Source organism: Leguminivora glycinivorella, chromosome 1 (genome assembly GCF_023078275.1).
Source record: "Leguminivora glycinivorella isolate SPB_JAAS2020 chromosome 1, LegGlyc_1.1, whole genome shotgun sequence".
Lineage (NCBI taxonomy): Eukaryota > Metazoa > Arthropoda > Insecta > Lepidoptera > Tortricidae > Leguminivora > Leguminivora glycinivorella.
The window spans coordinates 10,394,349-10,410,904 of NC_062971.1; the positions used below are offsets into that span (position 1 = coordinate 10,394,349).

The 16,556-nt window shown below is 36.3% G+C and overlaps 1 protein-coding gene across 1 annotated transcript; it reads left to right on the plus strand.

The window, feature by feature from the left end:
- Positions 1–20: 20 nt before the first annotated feature.
- LOC125228420 (ralA-binding protein 1) lies at positions 21–13,938 on the plus strand. Its single transcript, XM_048133002.1, is given in 12 exon segments — positions 21–172; positions 573–702; positions 1,645–1,870; positions 4,306–4,504; positions 7,208–7,317; positions 8,377–8,386; positions 9,105–9,255; positions 9,968–10,148; positions 11,076–11,200; positions 11,702–11,870; positions 12,890–13,739; positions 13,830–13,938. Coding segments are annotated over 11 exon segments (2,175 nt in total). The 5' UTR covers positions 21–87; the 3' UTR covers positions 13,679–13,739; positions 13,830–13,938.
- The last annotated feature ends 2,618 nt before the right edge of the window (positions 13,939–16,556 follow it).

Genomic DNA, 16,556 nt, shown 5'->3' on the forward strand with positions numbered 1-16,556 from the left:
AACTCCTTATAATTGTCAAAAATGAGGTTACTACGGTAAAGTGTAATCACAATTTCCTAATTAATTCAGTATTTCAGTGCATTTACCATGGATTTCGAAAGTCCAGATGTAGAGAAAGATTTCCCAGGACTCTACGCCTCAGAAACTGGGCGTAAGAGTAATGAAAGTGATTGTAAGTTTTTGATACAAACTGCGTATAAGAACGATTTCAATGTTTATTGCTTTATATTTTCGAATATCGTAATTTAATGTTCAATCAACCTTAACTGTAGTTAAAATAGAACTTCTGCGTCTTCTTTTAAAGATTAAAAGCATCTGTAGAAGTAACTATCTACAAAATCGATATAGACATGAGGAGAAGAATGTGCCTTGCCGTTTATACATTTCATATACTATAGTGTAAACATAATATATACAGAAGAATACATTCTTTAGTATTTTATTATTTCTATCTTCTATCTGTAAGAATTTTTCTGAAAATTTAACTTAGTAATTTGAGTAATGTACATGTAGATCAGATACCTACTATGTAGAATGTATAGGAAATGCTCAATTTTTTTTAAATATTTTAGTCAGTGATGACCACGAAAAACCCAGCAAAAAAGACCTGTTGGGCCGCAGGAAAGACAAGAAAGAGAAAAAAGATAGAGGCTATGCTGCATTAGAGGGAGATAGTTCACCAGAAGAAGACACTGATACCAAGTTAGTTCATTTTAAATTATAACCTTTTACCAAATTCGAAGATATTCGTAGCTGATATTATATTAAATTGTAGTAGTAGCTATTAACATTCCAATTTCAACATATATTTTTATAAAATACAGTAATAATTTACCCCCTTATTCATAAATGTTCACTAAAGTAAGTTATCAAGTCGATAGTAATTGTTTGTCCCTTTCTCATGTATTAGTGTGATAGAAAAGACAAACAATTTTTATAAGCTTGTTAACTAGTGAATGTTTATGAATAATGGTGTTAGTGTGTTTAGCATTAATTCTAATAACACTATTTTTTTTACTGTACTCCATTTACAATGTGTACACATATGCTTTACATCATCATACATAATTATATTATAGTCTAAGGTCTGGTCAAGGCCGAATTAAGGGTAGAGTGAGTGAAGTGGCCCTCTAGGCGCCAAAATCGTAAAGAGAGGCGCAATTTTGTATAAGTCAAAGAGCGTAAGCGTGACGATGAGAGAACTTCAGAGCACTTAAAAACCGAAGGGCATACATGCAGTGACAAAACACCGAAATTACTGCCTAAGGAAAGCAGAAAGATTTTATCAAGAGCGCCAAAACTCAAACTCGCTCTACTCTGATCGAGCGCACGGGCCGGCACTGGGTCCAGTTGCATCAAACCATCTGTTACCGTTAAAGTGTTCATTAAATTTTATTGTATAGGAAGTTCCATAGACATCTGCTGCATAACGTTGATGTCTGTCAAATGTGGTTGATGCAACTGGAACTGGCCCTTAGTGTTCTTATGTATCAGATCCTTCAGAGCGAAAAGCATGAATTGCATTATTGTGCACAATTTCAACCAGAAGGAAACTCATGCCAATCTGTTTGGTTTTACAACTGTATTATTGCCACAATGGTATCAAAGTAGCAATATAACATTGAGTTAAAGTATTTTCCATAGGAGCCCATCCAAAAACAAGAAGACAAAGTCTTTTAAGTTCCCCACTAGCACTAAAAGCAAGGAGAAACGCGAGAAATCCAGAGACAAAGAGAAGGTTGTTGACGATGCCACCAAGCAGAAAGAATTGACTGAGAAGGAGAAGAAAAAAGAAAAGGAAAGGGAGAAAGAGAGGGAGAGGGAGAAGAAAGAAAAAGAAAAGCGCGAGAAATTGAGGGAAAAAGATAAGGTAACTTATTATTACTTTGTTGTTTTAATATTGGAAGAAATAAAAGTAATTTAAATTTGGTTAAAATACTTATAATGCCTTGCTTATCATGAATGTTGTACATGCAGTATGTACAAAAGATTTAAAAATTTTGAATAAAACATTTGAAGAAGAATAATAAAATTGAACAGTATAAAATATAAATAATTGTATGAATTTACAGATAGGGACTTTTTTATTGTTAGCATAAATATATTGAACTTTATTTCGAATGGTTATATTTTGCATATTTTCTGAAGCCCTTTTGACCATTAAAGGGCACCTAAATTAAACCAATTGATCCCTTCCAATTATGGGTGACAGACATGTACTTAATAACTCGGGTCAAGGTGTGACTCATTGAAGGGTTTTTATTACTCATACTTAATAAGAAACATCCAGAGTTATTGATTGAAGAATTAGTGAAATATTTTATAGACAATTTCGCGATCTGGCTAAACCGATGCTAAAGCGCTTTTCATGAACTCCATAATATCTACTTGATCTACTGTACACCATATCTCCTATGTTAGGTACTTCCACGCAAACAATTTGGTCTATTCATTTACCAGCTGCACGCAAATTTAGAATACTTGTCACAGGCTATCCTTAAATTTACGGCCACTTTATACTTGTATGTCGTAGTGTATGATCACATTATTAGACCAGGTTCACTAGGTACAAAACATATACGGCCGTGTAGACTTCACACATCTTTACCTTTACCCAGAGGTTAGCTAGAGCTAGTCAATATTTTAAATATACATATATGTACCAATGTATCTATATTAAGCTCGATTCAGCATAGTGACATTGTCTCTTATGCACAAAATACTAGTTTTTCGCACAAATAGGTAGGCTAGGCACGACCTCGTATTATAAATAAGTTGTTTCATTTGGTATTTGGTACGGTACTTCTTCATAAAAAGAAAATTAAAACAGACAAATTTCTTTGCTTGTGAGTCATTTATAAATTATTATTTATTACCGTTGTTAGCTCACGTTTTGTTCTATTGACAAAGATAAGTAACTAAGCCTTGAACGCTTATATTGTTCGCTGCAATCGCTGCAAAAGATTTCCTTCCTACAGAAGTAACACAGGACATGGCAGCCCGCTTTATCCTTCGATGGTTACAAGGCCTTTGGTAGTTAAATGCGGCTTTGAAAATTTTCTACAATATTCTAGGTATTCTAAGATGGCACGCTATATTCTCCAGTACAGTCGCCATCAAATACATGGAAAGGTCTGAGATATTAAGTTATGAAAGAACCGAATACTTATATCTATCGAGTTTTAATATTTGCGCAATTATGAGGTTCGATTTTCTAATTTTATATAAATTCTACTAGCACTATAAATGTTTATCTGTATACCTACCTAACTTAATTGGTAGACAGATTCCTGACAGTTACCAAACAACCGGAAATAGTCATCATCATCATCATTAATCATTATTACCTTACCTGTCATCAGTATCCAAAGAAATTAGCGATTATAATGCGAATCGGATTAAAATAAATATAGCAAAAAAGATTAAGATGTGACTTAATGTAAACTGGGTCATTAGAATACATTACAAGTATTCGGTCACCAAAACTGCATTAAAAACCACTATACCAACATTGGGCCTTACATATACTTGCATAAAGTTAAAGCTGTATCAATTTCACGGTTGAGAAGGTTTCATTATTCATAATTTGTTAGTAGGTAGTACGGCCTTGGCGGGACAATACCAGGTTGATTCAGTTGCGCTTCAAAACTGCGTCATGCACCACCTACGGACCGTTTTTACTAAGGTGCTTTATTTTCTATCGGTTATAGATTTATGTAACTGTGTGTGACTACCCTACGTGCGTATTCGTTAATGAGTTGACGTCAGATAGGGGGCAGATATGCGATTATGCGTCCGAACGAGTCCTATTTGTTTTTTGCGTATGTTTGTAAAGTTCGTATAGCCTCGTTGTTTTTATTAGTTACCATCACAAGTGTATCTTATTAGATCGTTTTTCGACACCTGTGATATGCTGAGTAATACCTTAAAATTATTAAGTCAATCCCTTAAATTCCGTAAACGATCGTTTTGTACGCAGTCCTGTGTTTAGTCACTTGGTCAACAACGCTCATGTTATAGGTACAGTGATATCAATTGTTTAACAACTGTTTTTTTATTATAAGTACTGAGTGATATAAAAACGAAACAGAAAAGCGTACCCATTACAAAGTCTGTTCCTACAGTTAGTGCACAGGTTTTTAAGTGTCGGCAATGCGCAGTAGCAATAACTTCTTAACACTGGCAGCGGCGTAGGCATGCATAATTGCATATACTACGGTAACTACTTACCATCAGGCGCGCCGTATGCAAGTTTGCTACTGATACGGTATAAAAAAATAACAGTTAATGTATTTTTGTTTCTAGGAAAAAGAAGAAAAAGCTAAGTTCAAGTTGGAATCGAAAGAGAAACTCAAAGATGAAAAACAAAGACAAGGATAAAGTGAAAGAGAAGGAAAAGACAAAGTGAAGGAGAAGGACAAGGACAAAAAGGATAAGAAACTCACGAAAGTGCCCTCCACTGTGACCTCGGGAGTGCCGTTCGAGGAAATATTTACTTTGGGAGGTGAGTCAAATGTTATTATCCATACTAATATTATAAATGGGAAAGTGTGTGTGTCTGTTTGTTTGTCCGTCTTTCACGGCAAAACGGAGCGACGAATTGACGTGATTTTTTAAGTGGAGATAATTGGAGGGATGGAGAGTGACATAGGCTACTTTTTGTCTCTTTTTAACCCCCCCAATTCCCCAAAATGGGGGGTGGAAGTTTGTATGGAGCATTCCGCAATTTTCGAATTAAACGTGAGTAAAGCTGCGGGAAAAAACTAGTTACATATAAACAAATCTGCCAACACTCAATACTCGTTAAAATCTCATACCTAATCTCGATTCGATATTGAGTAAACAAACAACAACCGCCTGTTGAGCCACTACTAAAAATCATACTGTATAATATGCTTTAGGTTTTTTTACTTTAATTTTAGGTTATTTTAGTTTTTTTAGGTTAATTTGAGTTGTCTATAACAGATTATTAGTTCACAACATATTACATGCTATGATGGAGCAGGGACCCATGAAGTTACATTTGCATTGGTTACATACCTACGCTACATAGCACTAACGTAGTAACTGCTGGACTCAAACCGTCGCTAACGCTTCAGTCATCATCATCATCCTCCTTGCGTAATCTCAGCATTTGCAACGGCTCATGGGAGCCTGGGGTCCGCTTTGACAACTAATCCCAAGATTTGGAGTTGGCACTAGTTTTTACGAAGACCTTCTAACCCGAAGGGTAACTAGGCCTTATTATAATAAATAAATAATAATAAATAAATAAATAATAAATATTATAGGACATTCTTACACAGATTGACTGAGTCCCACGGTAAGCTCAAGATGGCTTGTGTTGCAGGTACTCAGACAACGATATATATATAACATACAAATACTTATATACATAGAAAACATCCATGACTCAGGAACAAATATCTGTGCTCATCACACAAATAAATGCCCTTACCGGGATTCGAACCCGGGACCGCGGCGTAGCAGGCAGGGTCACTACGCGCTAGGCCAGACCGGTCGTCAATTCGTATTGGATTTAGTCCGGTTTCCTCACGTCTTTCCTTCACCGAAAAGCGATTGGCAAATGTCAAAACACATTTCGCACATAAGTTTCGAAAAACTCATTGGTACGAGCCGGGGTTCGAACCCGCGATATTCTTACTATAAGGTTTATATATCTATTTTGTGTCATCTTTATATTATAAAAGCTCTAGGTACTAATTCCAACAAATATGAAAAATAACAATAAGTATCATTTGGTTATCACAATTACTTAAAAGTTGGAAACTCCTTTTAACATCAACTTGCTAATTTTGATAGTTTTTTTTAAACCCGGATATGGAGTATATTCATCGTATGGCGCACTAGTCCTTACTAGAGTATTAATTACCTATTTATATTAGGTATACTATAACCATAGTACATATTTACATTATGTGTGATTAACCATAGTGGGTAGGTAAATTAGGTAATCATATTTAAGCATACAGATCATGTATGATATAACTACGTAACATTTCAAAACATCAACTATCGAATTAAAATAATTGTCTGACGTAATTAAATTCTCCATTAACTTTTTACACCTATGTTTTATTTTCACTGATAACACTGATAAGTCAGTGTCACTATCAAGTCTTGACGGAAGATAACAGTGCAGTGCCTAATGAGTTGGTTCCCTGAATCTCAGTGAAAGTTATGAACCCGTTCGCTAACGGCTATAATATTGATCGTAAGAACCATCTTGTTTGTTTGATAAGATGCATTGTTTTATTTGATTGTGTATTACTATTACTAACTAGATGATCATGATCGCTCTATTGAGAGTTACTACGCGTAACTTAATGAGATCATTAATTAACGGCGTGTTTTGGGATTAGATAAAAAATTGTAACAATTACAAATTACATCTTTATTTCGATGTAAATGTGTATCCTAACCTTTGCGTTTATATGTCAAAGTAACCTAACATGATTTTCAAACATACCTAGGTACCTAGTACCTACAGTATATAGTTTTGAAAATACACACAATCAAAGTAACCTAGCACTGCTTTCAAATATATCTAATAGGCCAAGGTATGTACATAGATAAACTTAAAAAAATATTTTGTATAGTAGGTACAGTCGATACCTACACACATGCAAAATTCAAAATTAATAATCTTAGGTCCTTATCCTTATATACATTTCAAACGTGGACTAGATAAAAATAACCTGAACTATAGACGTCTCACTCGTTTAATATTTGATAATTTCGTCAAGTTAATGGATGTCAAAGGTGAAGCATTGACCGCGTATAATGATGTGACAAATATTCCAATGAAACTGTTATGTAATTAATTAATTTGTGTCCTATCAGGGCAGTTAAGATAAACCATCAGGAAGTAAAGTAAATTGTGAGTGTTATTTTTTTGGTTTTGACGTTAGTGACGTTTTTTGAAAATCTGTAGATGTTTTATGTTTTTAAATCAGACAGACAGGTTATTAAAAGACCAAATTGTTGTTGAATTGGTACTTTTGAGGCCTTCTGAGCATCAGCAATACTTTGAAAACTCAAGGTTACTTTTTTATTTCAAAACAATATTTGCAATACTCAAAAGCACATGCTCATTTTGAGAAGAACCCGACTTCTGAATAACCTACGAGGTTTAAAATTGAAATGAACTACATAGTAAACTTCCCTACCCTTTTCTTCCTTGCAGTGGCGCTGCCAATATTCGGCGTTCCGCTGAGCCAGTCGGTGGAGCGATCACGATGCCACGACGACACCAGTCTTCCCTTGGTCGTACGAGACAGTATCGACTACATACAGGTATGGGGATCTTCACATTTGAAACCTGAACTTCACCTTTGAACTTGTCTCTGAAGAGTGAATCTATACTTAAGCAAACTAAACTACAATCACAAACTGACCCAAATATAAACCCCGTGTCAAATGATCATGCCTATAGCAGCATCAGCTTTTGTAAAAATTACTTCTTACCTTTATTTTTACATTGCCGAGGGACCAATATCCCCATGTGCTGTAGGCCTGTAGGTATTTTTAGACCCTTGATAAAAAAAATCTAATTTCATTATTTTTCGAACATTGCCCTGGTATTCTGCTACAGCAAATGGGGATATTAGTTCCCTCGGCAATTGCACTTCTTATTCATTATATTACGAAATACCTACTTATTGCAATTTCGCTAAGCGCTTAATCTGTATGTCATAAAAATGATAAATAGCAAAGTGTTATATCTGAAGGATAGATTGACGCATTAATTGATGAATTAATATTGGCATTGGAGATAATGATCGACACCAATTTTACCAAACAGATACGCGTGCATAATCTGAAGGTCATAGTTACCTCGAATGTAGGAGTACCTACACTACCTACTACCAAAGTGGATCGAGTATTATAGAGAGTTAGACCTGATTTAGACGGCGTGCGAACTCGTATGCGATTTTAGTTACATTGCGGGATGTTGAGGGTACATACAATTTTGCACAGCCATCAAATACCGCAATGTAATAAAACTCGTATGCCAGTTCTCGTACCGTCTAAATGGGCCCTTACTGTCAAAGTAAAATGTGTAATCATAGTGCATAGACTGCCATCTCTTGACACAAGCTTAAAACTTTTGAACCTGTTTTGACAATTTGGCCCATATTGTTAGCTTGATACCAAAGACATATTTAACTCCGTATAGAAAGATAAAGTCTAAGAAAAAACGTACCTCAAAACCATACAGAAAAAGGTACGGTGACCTAGATGGCGATACAACTTTGGGGGACGCTCGGCGAGATGGCGCTAATATTAATATTTGAAATTTTAACACATATCAAGCTATTTAAAAATATATTTATATTTTTAAATATGTATGAGTCTCACGGGAGTTTTATAGTTAAAACATATCAAGCTAAGAATACGGGCGAAATTGTCAAAACTGAGGTTCCAAAGTTTTAAGCCTGTATCGAGAGATGGCTGTCTATGCACTGTGATTACACATTTTACTTTGACTACTACTAACCAAATACCTATTAAATGGTTGTTCGAAATATTAGGCAGAGAATATCCTACTAAGTTATAAAATTAGTTTGTATATTTGCGACTTTGTTAAAGTGATAAACATGAATTATGGTGATACTATAAATACTCTGTGAGATTTGATGTTTAATGATATAATATGCCAACTTGCCAACAACGTTTGAAAGTGTTTTTATCATCATCAGGGCACAATCAACCTATCATAATTGATTGAAATCTGGTGCTCCTAAATATAATCGATAAGATAATTTCAAACAATTCAAACCGTGAAGGAATCTGCGACATCTAAAGCGGTTTAACTTTTTACATTGGTTGGCCTATCAAAATAACCTTTTCAGTCAACTATGCTGCATTTACATACAATGGAGTCGGTCAACTTTAAACTCGGATAAATCTAATTGTCAGGTTTAGTGATTTTGGTATTATGATTATGAAAAGGTAAGAGTAAGAAGGGTAAGAAGGTATAGTGGATTTATCCTAGGAAGAATTTTGTGACTTGATAGAAAGAAGCAATAAAATAATCATTATTAAATTAATTTACCCTGTTACCGTTTTTTTGTTCGCAGGCAAACGGTTGAAGTCCAACCAGATCTACCGCTCGGAAGCCGATAAGATTAAACTGCAACAGCTTCGCAAGCTGTACACTGACCGCGAGGTGGCCTTCCCTTACCACTGGGATATACCCGTCGCCTGCGCTATACTGAAGGCTTTTATCAGGTATGTCAACATTATTGTACAAAATACCAGTTCGACAGCCGACAAGATCGAAACCAAATATCACCAGCTGGGATTTATCAACCAAATAGGCTAGTTTCCTACTAGTCAAATCAGCTTCTTTTTAAGAACTGTCAAAACGATTTGCTAGTATGGAATTACTATGAAATACTGAGGAGTGACGTCACGGCCAATTAATTTACTTTTTATCTTTCTCTTTGACTTATTAAATAGAAATTTTGTTGAAATATAATTACTGTCCATATATTTCTTCAAATTTTGTGGAGCTTTATTTCGTGCAGTGCATAAAATATTTTATTTTAAGTATAGGAAACTAGCCTATTGTACATAATACCCACTCGGAGGTCGACAATATCAAGTTTCTGCTGCTTCGTAAGCTGTACAGATCGCATGGTGGCCTTTCCTAAATGGAATGTGCCCGTCGCGTGCGCTATACTGAAGGCTTTTATGTATAAGGTATGTCAATGGTGTACAGAATACCCGCTCCTAACAAACTGCAAGAGCTTCGTATGCTATACAGCAGCTCTGTAACGGGACAATATCAACGAAATATCACAATTAATGATCATATTGTTGCTCTTTCTCATTTAAGAAATCATTAAAATGTTCCATATCAAGCCATAATCAAACGCGTAAAACATGTAATTTTTGTTTTATTTTGTCAACCAATTGTATCCTGACTTTCTTTTTACAGCGAACTCCCAGAATCGATATTAACACAAGAACTCCACGGACAGTTCGAGCAAGCGACGGCTATCGCTGAGCCGCAGCGAGAAGCGACCATGGTAGCGCTCATCGCGAAGCTACCGCCACCGAATCGAAGCATGCTGGGCTGGCTCGTGAGACACTTTGAAAGCGTCGTCGCTAATGAGCAGGTAGGACCCAATCTTACCATCATTATAGGCATTTATTCACTCTCTGAGTCGGTATTATTGTTAGTGCTTCAATGACAATCCGAGCAAGCATGGTAGTGCTCATAGAGAAGCTACCGCCGCCTAACCGAAGCATGTTGGGCTGGCTCGTGCGACACTTGGAAAGTGTCGTCGCTAATGTGCAAGTAAGACCCAATCTTACCATCAATATAGGCAAATTACTCACTCCCTGCGACGGTACAACTGTTAGACTTTCAAGGAAAATTCGAGCAAGCGACGCCCATCGCGACCATGGTAGCGCTCATGGCGAAGCTACCCCCACCGAATCGAAGCATGCTGAGCTGGCTCGTACGACACTTCGTCGCTAATGAGCAGGTAAGGATTATAAGGATCGATCTTACCATAATTCTAGGTACCATATTATCCACTACAATCCCTCAGATATTTACGTACCCTTCATCGGCAAATCGAGAAAGCGACTACTATCGCCAAGACGCAGTGAGAAGCGACCAGTAGTAAGATCACAGCAGAGTTGCCGCCTCAGCAGAGCAAGCTCATGATTGTAGTAGTAGTAGTAAAACACTTTATTGTGCCAGAAAATAATACAACACACAGGAAAAAGAGCTTATTATAAGTACAAAGGCGAACTTATCCCTTTAAGGGATCTCTTCCAGTTAACCTTTGAGCAATTGAGGGAGAATTGGAGATGGTAGGCATACAGTACAAACGGCGCAGGAAACGGATTGTCGCGAAAGTATCTCGTCCGCGAGTTAGACTACCCGTATTAATTAAAGCAAAAGAGCAGTCGTCTATCTCGCGCGCGAGATATAGTCGCACCCAGTATGCTAACCCTGTTTAATCGAAGCATGTTGTTTCTTCTCCGAATACTTCAGTTCATTAGGCTAAATGACGTCAATTTCTTGGTTACAGAGTAACAGTGTGAACATCCAGACCATAGCGACAGTTATGGGCCCGGCGCTCAACATGTCACTCAACTTGATCACCTATTTCATCAACAAAGCCGAGAAACTCTTCTCTGACGTCACTTTACAAAAGTAAGCATAATGGTGTCGGTAAACAAAATCAGTGCACTGGTATTTAATATTAGATCTTTTAATATTGTCTTCGGTTACTGCGATAGTTACTCATGAAATAAAACTAATCCGTTCCATAATCCGTTTAATCCGTTTCCATAGTTTTATTTCATTAGATCTTTTATTTTAATTTTGATTTAATACTCTTTTCAACTTTTCCTAGCTAACCAATACGAGTATATGTCTTGATTAAAAAGTTGTCGTTAAGTACCAACAAAAGATTTATTGAGTTTATTCTAACTTTTAACAATGAAAAAATATTTAATAATGCGATAAGAATTGCTTGCTAATTGATTGCTAATATCATATTTGGCATTTTGATTACCACAACAAAAAAATAAAAAAGCAAAGTTTAAAGAACCTTTTTTTATCAATTACTCCTATGCATATTAGACTGTGTATTTTCATGTTATACTTTTTCCAGATACATTGCACGCCCCAACCTGCCAGAGGCTATGGGAGGCGGCGGATTCACACAGCTCCGTTCGACTCGGCTACCGAAATCAGCGCGGAGCTGCGCAAACAAGAATCTCTCCTCAACCAGATCCATGCAGAAATGCACGCCGGGTTTACAACTAATGCGAGAGACCAGAGGCTACGGGAGGCGCAGCGGATAGTCACACAACTCAAGGTACGTTTTAAGTCAGACTATACTGTATGGATAATAACTAATAACTATAATAGTTCTCCGAATAGTGTAAAAATTATCTCTAGGTCTACGTTATGAGGCGCAGCGGATACACGTTTGTAATAAGATAGATCAACGTCAACGCACATACATTTCTCCTCTCTGTCACGTGTTTCTTCAACCAAATCCATGCTGCAGACCTTACTTCGTCCTTAATGTCTCGTAGGACTTTGTGCCGTTTGAAATAAGATTGAATTATCGTACATTATTATATTTTAACATGCTTAGCGTTTAATCTACCGAATAGTATGTACAACGCCAAAATCAATAAATACAATTGATACAATTAATAATTTTATGTTTCAAAAGATTATACTACTACATATTTGTCAAAACATTTTTTTAAACCAGTCCCATGCACATACCTTTTTTCGTAATCAATGCATAATTGATAGTATTATTCATATTTAGCGAACTCGATATTTGCTTAAGTATCAATATCTGTTAAATATTTACTCATAACTGGACGGTGACTGATACGGCTATCAACGGCCTTGATATAATGGAGGTGCCCTTTAGTTACTCCACGCTAGGATTATGGTCTGTCAGGATGAGATAAGATTAATTTTACCCGATTATTTGTAGACAAATATGCGATAGTGTCCATAAATTAATACAGAATTCAAGATGAACATGAAAATGTCTAGTGAGTTTTAATATAAATTATATAGGCTTTTATCTATTCTTTCACTATTGATAGCGTAGGTAAGTATCTATTATCTGATATGATTCTTAATTGATAACAAACCAAACCTTGTTAATTTCACAACTAGGGTAGCTTTTTTCGTACTATGTATATTATGAACTGAAGGTTGAGAGGGTTAATATCACCTAAGCTGTAGATCTATTTGGAAATCTATATACTTGGTCACTTTTTCTTCAGTATATCTATGACATCTATTTCATCTTACAACGTATTCATTTGTGTTAAATATTTTGAATTTTTACGTTTCTTTTTGCAGAGAAAACTCCGATCAAAGCAGAAATCAGTGGAGCCAAATTCACTGCAGCCACAACAACCATCGATCGACGAGAAGACCGAAGACTCCCCCGCTCCCGGCACCTCGCACGAGGCCGTCACGGAGCCCGAGCCGCTCACGCCGTCCGCCGCCGAAGCCTTCCCCGACGCCACCGACTCCCCTAACGCCCCCGATCCCACATTCCCCGTCGAATTTGAAGACAATTTCGATGCCAAGTTCCAAGACGCTAAGGAACCACATAGAGTTATCCCGAACAAAAACGAATTCGAAGTAAAGTTTGAAGAGAAATTCGACGATAAAGAGCCACCAAAAGAACCGCCAAGATTGGCTGCCAATAAGAACGAATTCGATTTGAAATTCGAAGACGCAAAACAATCGCCGGCCGATGAAGCTTTCCCCGAACCGGAGCAGGACAAACCGAAACTAACCGAAAAAGAACTAAAAGTATTACGTCTAGAATTAGAAAACGCAGAGTATCTACAGTTAAAATCATTACTGCAAGCCAAAATCAATTCCGAACAGTTTGAAATCGTTAAACTACGAAGCCATGTGGCATTGAAAAACAAACAGGAAGGCAATTTGCACTGCAATAAGGAAAACAAGGAAAACTATACGCCCGAAGAGCAAGAATTGAGACAGAGACTGATCAAAGAAAACGCCATGCTAGAACAGAAAAGACTGAGTTTGATAAATCAAATATTCCAAGAAAGAGTTGCTTGTATACAACTTAAAATTGAACTTGCTATGAAAGAAATATTATCCAAATCGTAAAATTTCCATACATTATGTATCCTTATTTATAAGCTTACAGTAGGTGTTCCTAGTGCAGAGATTTGATTGTGTCATCATCAATCATTTAAGAGTTGGACTCTTGTCGGTGGAGCAACTTCCATGCGTGCCGGTCTTCTGCCTTCCTTTTGACTTTGATTGTGTACCTCTCTAATAATTTATATCTCAAATAATAATGTGATGTTAGATTGTATGCGAAATGTATTTAAAATATAAATAAATGTTTAACATATTATAACTTACTTCTGTTTGTTATTTACTCCTTTATTACCATTATTATCTTTGTATAGTTAAATTATCATGCTAGTAGAATTTATACAAAGCTATACTGTTATATTCTATTTCTTAAGATTTACGTAACACATTCTAGAAGATTAATTTTAATTTTATCAACGTACTTGAAATCGTTAACTGTGTTATCGAGTTGCCTACCCTACTTATATGTCGATTATCAGCACTTGTAATAAAACATTATGTATGGACATTGATGCATGATTGTGGAATTTCGTCACAAGACCACCGATTCTTTCGACGTGTTTTTATCGGTAGTCAGATGTTTTGTTGTCTATGATGGTTGGTATCTGTGGCACTACAATACACATATTGGGCCAAATTAGACCAATCGAAGGGATATACATAGTTATACTTGCTAAAGGGGCAAGCGATATTGCTATCTCCTGCATCCCGCATATAACGTCTCATATAACGCTCGTCAAGGCTAGAAGCAAGTTTAACCCTTGCTAGAGACACCAAGACACCATCAATCACGTTGAGCGTTTTAGCAGAATGACATGAATTCCATTTGGATTTCTAGACTAAGTATTCGGTAGATGGCCCCGAAATGAGAACTAGTCGAAAACTAAATATCTACCGCACTCTCAGGTTTTGATTTCCAATTTTATCCACTGATAAGTACCTAATATTTTGAAGGTATGCATCCTAAACACCCAGTTTTCTAGTACGCAGACAACTGGGTGTCGTCCAAAACATACATACAGTGGTTGTGCTTTCAAAAGGGCCTTCGGAGCGGTTTTTAGAGCGATAATACGGGATTATTTTACGGTTACGTCCGATTTCACCCTAAAACTCTTTGGACATCTCACGCGCTGTAAATAGTAGACTCTATCTAACTAGTAGCAAGAGTGGCCATTGGCCACACTTACTTGCAAACTAGTTGACTAGTTTAATAAGATCCCTCACAATTAGCTTCTAGGCCTAGTCTTCTAGCTTCAATACGATGTCCATAACTAAAAGTTTTCCTAATAATTGTCTTTAAACTAGGTGACAACATATCTGATACTATAACACTTTCTATTCTATTATTAACTTTAGTATCGATATTATTCATTTTTTTATTCCTTAATCGAACACTTCGATTTCTCCGGGTCCATAATAGTTAACAACCTGCGATGAACCTTATGCATTCATACCAAGGTCCCTATTTCAATGTATAAGAAAGTTAATACGAAACGGAACCAGTCTCGCTATAAATATTTCTAAAATCGCTTCTATTCCTTGGCTATTATAGTCGTCCATAGATATTTTGAATCGGAAATTAGCTGCGATATCAATGAACTCACGTGCACAATGACCGGATATATGTATGTACGTATATGCCGATCGCAACGCGAAGGCTGATTTCGTTGGGTCACATCGAGTATTGACCTACTAGACCAAAGTATAGAGAAATTAGTAACTACTTATAGAGTGCTCACTGATGCATCACGAGTTCTCCTATAAAACTCGCATGTCTGTAATCCTTATTTAAAACTTCTAAATGGTTTTTATCGTTGTAATGATGTAAGCAACTAAGCACTATTTAGCATTTTTCTCTGTGACCAGAGGATTATTATTATAAGAGCACGCAGGTAATAAAGACTGTCAATAAACATTTGTTTCACTGCTGATGTAGATGGCGACACTTAGTGAGATAACACGGGTGGCCTGATGGCCTCATTTCTTATCCATGAAGAAATGACAAAAATCATGAAACATGTTCGGACTGAAAAGGATTGTCCGGATCCAAAACCTATAGGTAGGTACCTATACATATACAAAGACTGACGCCACGACGCTTAGATAAATTGGCCAATAGAACTTTTATACTTTTATTTTAGTGCAAAGTTATTGGGCATTAAAACTGGTTGATAGTCTTTACAAAAGTTTTGAGTACGTACAAAAGTCTCTAATGATATAGGCACATTTTTTAGCGATTTGATTCGACCTCCGCGCTGTAGTTCATACGATAACACTAAATATAAACGAAATTTACCTCGGATTCGTTTTAGTTACATAATCGAGTGAACTATGTACAGAGTCATAGCGTTGAGAGTTTAGACAGAAAGGTCAAAAATCAGCTTTCGAAATATATTGAACTAAGACATTTGACCTCATGCATAGACTGCATAGTAGTAAGGCGGCGGAATTGAAAAAAGTCGTCTAGTTTTGAAGTTGATGTGACTGGAGAGTATACTGCTGACAAGAGGTATCGTTGTGATCGGTAGACTTTACTGAGTACGAAATAATGACTTGTCGCTTTCTCAGACTGTGGGGGGGGTTAACTATGACGTCACAAAGATCGCGGTCCCGGGTTTCAATTTTTTGCCAATTTGTCTAGAACCCCTTATCCAATTTTGAAAAACGAGGTGTCGATTGAAAGCGTATAACATGCTGATTAAGATTTATTATATGTGAAAAGTATAGTTTTGTTAGTTATTTTTTAATTAATAATAATGCAAAAAATACTTTTTTTTTTACTCTCTTTTTTTAATTTGTGACTCAAAAAGGCAATGAAAACGGCCACTTAGCTAAAAAATATGTTATATAAATCATTTAACTACATTATTAAGCTATCTGTTGC